Source organism: Adiantum capillus-veneris, chromosome 29, assembly GCF_014529385.1.
Source record: "Adiantum capillus-veneris isolate H3 chromosome 29, ASM1452938v2, whole genome shotgun sequence".
Taxonomy (NCBI): Eukaryota; Viridiplantae; Streptophyta; class Polypodiopsida; order Polypodiales; family Pteridaceae; genus Adiantum; species Adiantum capillus-veneris.
In genome coordinates, this window is record NC_140959.1 from 70,511,563 (window position 1) to 70,516,613 (window position 5,051).

The 5,051-nt window shown below is 44.1% G+C and overlaps 1 protein-coding gene across 1 annotated transcript; it reads right to left on the reverse strand.

Moving 5' to 3' along the window:
* Window positions 1-2,702: 2,702 nt before the first annotated feature.
* On the reverse strand, window positions 2,703-4,272 carry LOC147419372 (uncharacterized). Its single transcript, XM_086505669.1, has 3 exons — window positions 3,904-4,272; window positions 3,506-3,604; window positions 2,703-2,954 (listed from the first exon to the last, which is right to left on the reverse strand). Exons 1-3 carry the CDS (start codon window positions 4,270-4,272, stop codon window positions 2,703-2,705), a joined length of 720 nt encoding a protein of 239 aa, XP_086361795.1.
* Between the last annotated feature and the right edge of the window lie 779 nt (window positions 4,273-5,051).

The following is a 5,051-nucleotide window of genomic DNA, read 5'->3' on the forward strand; positions in this document are numbered from 1 at the left end:
CGAAGCTTTCACCAGAAGCTCTACGACCTCGCATCACAAATGAGATTTTGCATTAAAAGATGAATGAAGTTGAAAATTAACACAATATAATAAAGATGGAGAGGTGATTTTCGTGGATTGCGATGCTTGTGCCCATTAAAAAAAGAAAAAACCATATGTATGTATGGTGTGGAGTTGGCACCGTTCTCCACATTTATAATAAAACCGTAGGGAATGTGCCCTTCCCCCACCACTTTTATCCCCTCCAATGATGAAGGGGGGCCTATGCTTTTCCTCTAGTGTTGGAGGGACTTCTTTATTTATAAAAATACTCAATTGTACAAGGAAGAACTTGTTACCGATGTTTTATGAAGACATGTGTACTTCCACATTGCCATGTTGTAGTGTATCCCTCTGTTGGCAAAACAAAATTCTTCAAACCTTGTCATCTTCATGTACAAATGCAATCAACACATCCAAGTGACGACATTTCAAAGAAGAAGCCCATGAAGAACTTCCCGTCCTTTCATGACCACACCACATTTGGCGTACATATCAACCAAAGCACTAGCAAGCACATCTTTCTCCAATAGCCTCTGACGAACAATGCTATCATGAATTTTCTCAACCATGTCAACATCTTGCGTAAGGTCACAAGCCTTCAAGATGCAACCTGTCCTTCGACTTCGCGTGTTTAAGCCTTGTTCATGCTGCGTGGAGTCTTGTCCTCACCCTCACTGCTCAGCCGATTTCCTAATGGCTGTTGACATTCCTACTTCCCTTTGTAGCAACCACAACCAACACATTATAAGAGACCACTTTCTATGTACGAAGCTGATCCAAAACATTTTGAGCTTTTGTGAGAGTGCTAGATTCGGTATACATACCAACCAAAGCACCTCTGAGCACACATGTTTCATTAAAATCCCATGATTAGCGACCTCATCATGAATAAACTTTCCCAAGTTGATGTCTTGCACTGCATAGGAGATTATATATGGAGAGACGTCGTGTTCGATTCTCATATGATACAAATAGATAAAGGCCCACAAGGTGCATACATAGGTGATTCCATTTGCAGAGGGACCCTTTTCGCTTCGCATCTGGTGAAAACAGTCGAGAGCTTCCTTGCCACAGCCATGTTGGGCATATCCTACAATCAACACACTCCAAGAGACAACATCCCGGGCAGGGAGCTCATCTAGAACTTTCGATCATCCTGCGTAGAGCCACATGCCTTCAATATACATGCGTAGGTGATTGCATCTTGAGAGAGGCCCTTGCTTTGCAGCTTCCGCAAAAGACTAGAGCTTTCTAGTCCTATCCATGTGGGGAAAATCCTAGAATCAGGAGAGAGGCTCTTGTTTTGCATCTACTAAAAGCAGACTGGAGGTTTTTGGCCCTACCCTGTGGGAAAAATCCTACAATCAGTGCATTCCAAGAGTCCACACTCCCGATAGGAAGCTCCTCAAGAAGTTTTGGGGAGAGGCCCTCGCCTCGCATCTGCTGAAAACAGCCCAGAGCTTTTTGGTCCTGCCCAATGGAGCATACAATCGGGAGAGAGGCCATCGCTTAGCATCTGCTGAAAACAAACTAGAGCTTCTTGGCCCTGCCCTTGTGGGGCAAATGTTGCAATCAGTGCATTCCAAGAATCCACACTACGGCATTGCCAAGCACATCATCTTTTTGAACAACACCTGATCGGCAATATCAGCATGAATTTTTCTACCTTTCAGAGCCTCTCTAGCATTTCGAAGTCGGGGGCCCAAAAGACTAGGGCAACGACCCTAACCACCTCTTGCCGCAATTTGTGTCTTCTACAGGATTTTCCCAGCTCTTCACTGTGATTGCTAAGATTGTCGCACTGCACCGGCAATATCAACGTGAATTTTTCTGCCTTTCGGGAGCCTCTCCAGCATTTCGAAGTCGGGGGCCCAAAAAGACCAGGGTAACGACCCTAACCACCTCTTGCCGCAATTTGTGTCTTCTACAGGATTTGTCCAGCTCTTCACTGTGATTGCTAAGATTGTCTTGATTTTCTGACCAGCTCCTCCTTTCGACCATCGCACAACAAAGCCACCAATGCACTGCTTGCATAGATGTTGATTGCCGTCCCTATAGCACCTGCCTCACATCCTGCTACAATAGACTGCAACTTGCAGCATAGCTTCTGCAACCTGCTAAATCCTTGGTCTATCTCCAATGGCCCACCTCCACCCTCCATCCATGAAAGGATAACTTCCTCTCTGTACAACTGGTGACTGACCTCCGGGTGGTAGCAAAAGCCCTCATCTGGAGGAGCATCGGCGGCCGAATGGGGTCTGAGAGCAGGTCTACCAACGTATCCACCACACTGTTGCCCGTACCAGGATCTTTGACAAGAAAGGGATATGGCCATCTTAGGTGATTTGTCGAAGCTTTTCTTGCAGGTGCTCCGACTTCTCATACGAAACAAAGCCGCAACTGGCAGTCAGTCACCCTGCATGTTCTAGTATTACGAATTAACTCACAAAATTTCCATTGTACCATGTACATTAGTGTCTCTCTTGGAACAAAATTTCCAATGCGGTGTGTACACCACCATCGTCCCATCTTCCTGAGACTTCACATGCCTCCACCTTTTCGATAAAATAGCCGCAACCCTGACGTATAACAAAAATTTTGCTTTATTGCTTTGCTTGAATCCATGAGATTGCAGTAATAGCACAGCAATGGCGATGAAACTAAGGAGCCATTACTGCATTTATGGTATACGCGAGAGATTCTGCAGCTTTTGAAGAGTGCATCTTATTGAAATTAGGATCAAGCTTGCACTGCCAGCCTTCTAGAACCATCATGGTGACCATCACTGTGCAAACATCACCATCAATGTTAACTCTGTGTATTCTCACTTGCTCTAAAACATCTTGCATGCACTCTCCTAGACGAATAACCTTTGCCTCTTTAGAACCCCAAAACTTGAAAGATGTCTCCAGCTGCTTAATAAAAGCAGCCGGATTTGGACATGACTGTTTACTGGATTTGGTTATATTTCGGCCTGCTAGGCCGCGTGGCAAAGCAAGGGTCGCCGGTTGCCGGTCGAATGTAGCCGTTAGGTGACCGTTGACCAAAAAGTCAACACGTGCAGCTCACACGGAGTCTTGAACCCCCGACCTCACATCCCAGGAGCACTACTCTAACCACTACACTACGTGCGTGCATATGCACATGATGGGGCACATGCGCTACATATGTTGAAGATGTCTCCTGCCCCCCCAAAAAGCGACGTGACCGGTTGGGCCAGTCACGCCCACCTACACGCGGCCTAGCAGGCCGATATTTAACCAGAGCCCTGTTTACTAGAGAATCCAAGCGCACATTGAGCTGCTTTTCGGCCATCTCTCAACACCACCGCTTTGAAAAACTCTAAAAGGTTGCCACGATCCTTTTGAGAGAGCTCAGCTGTCAAACCCACATCTAACAAGACCAACTGAGGTCTAGACTTTTTTGGCCTTATCTTTTTCTCTGTTTCCTTTTTTGTACGCACCAGAATGTTGCCAGGGTGCACGTCTGCATGAATGAAGTTATCCACCAAAAGCATCTTCAGAATGGTATTTGTGCCAATGTATGCGAGCTTACGACTCACCTGATTGTTGTCAGAAAGCTCAATGTAATTTGAAACACTCTCTCCTTGCTCAAAGGACTCAACAAGAACTACCAGATGCACTAACGGATAAACTGGTCTTGGGAAAGATACATCTCTCCAACTCCTAAAATTATATGAAAACCTACTCAACTGTGGTGCTTCTCTGGCTAAATCAACTTGCATCAACATGAAAACCGCAAACTGGCGCACACTCTCGTCTAACCTTAGCCACCTCAGCCTGGTACTAAGGTTGACAAATTAGCAATCCAATTCATGATAATGAAGTCTCGCCGAATTACATCAGTAACACCCAGGTGTTGCACTTTGACAGCCACAGTCATAGGCCCCTTTTGCCTACCAAACGCGACCCCATCTTGGAGAGTTGCCTTGTAAACTTGTGCTATGCTTCGAGATGCAACTGGCTTCTCCTCAAAGTCCATGAAGATCTCATGAAGTGTCTTGCCAAACGCCCGTTCTATTGACTTCAGTGTATAGGAAAACTTGTGGGCTGGTGCATTTGAGTGCAGCTTTTCCAGCTCTGCGCAAAGATCCTTCGGAAACAAATCTGGCCAGGTGGCAGCCCATTGTCCCCACTTGATAAAAGCGGCGCCTGCCTTCTTTGGTGCGTCGAAAGCACACAGCGTTGTTTTTTTTTGCATGAAGCTCATGCCAAATTTAGCCTCTGCCTGCTCCAATCAACCAATGCCAAGTGGCATGCTTCTCCTTTCTCCATCTTGCAAATCGTTCTTAGATAATCAAGGTAAAGAAAAAGCAACGATGTCATCTTATAAGCGAGTTATATCAAAATACTTTTAGGAGAAACTAGAGAAGACAAATGGAAGCATTAAGGAGTTCTTGATGTAATTCCAGTTTTGATGAGGGGATGATTTTGAATATAGTAATAGTAATTAATCAGTATCAGCTAAAACTCATTAAATTGACCACTTTTTTGGCCCACTCAAGGACTATGTTGTGGGACTATGTTGTGGGGTGAGTTTTTCTTTGCTAAGTACAAAGTGATGTTTTCTCTTTAACATTATTATTACTTGATCATTGAAAAACTGAGCTCACATGTACTTAATTATAGTTTTCTTGCACAATATGATAGTCAATCCTTCACATATTCTACTTTGGTGATATACCACAAACTATATAAGGAGCTTCATGTAATGAAGGAACACTATCTCTGTTGCAAAGCCTTAAACTTGAACACACTCAATCTTCTTCTGGGTGCAAATAAAATAAACCTCCTATATCTTGCAATATATAGGAATATTTAAGCTTGATTCTCTATATAATCAACTCCAATCGCCTTAAATTACTTGGACCAGGTAGTCTAAGCGATAATAAAGTAGGCACCCTAAATATACATTCATTAAATTATTTTATGGCATGACATAAAGTATATCACGAGCCCACTATTGACCTTAGATATTTATTGGAAGCA

Bases quoted from the DNA above. Each gene is read 5' to 3' on its own strand.
- LOC147419372 (XM_086505669.1), bottom strand. From the start codon at position 4,272: ATGAGCTTCATGCAAAAAAAAACAACGCTGTGTGCTTTCGACGCACCA. The intron at 3,605-3,903 runs GTAATTCGGCGA...GACAACAATCAG, and splicing joins AACACCTGGGTGTTACTGAT to GTGAGTCGTAAGCTCGCATA. The intron at 2,955-3,505 runs GTGCGTACAAAA...TTTATTAAGCAG, and splicing joins TGCACCCTGGCAACATTCTG to CTGGAGACATCTTTCAAGTT.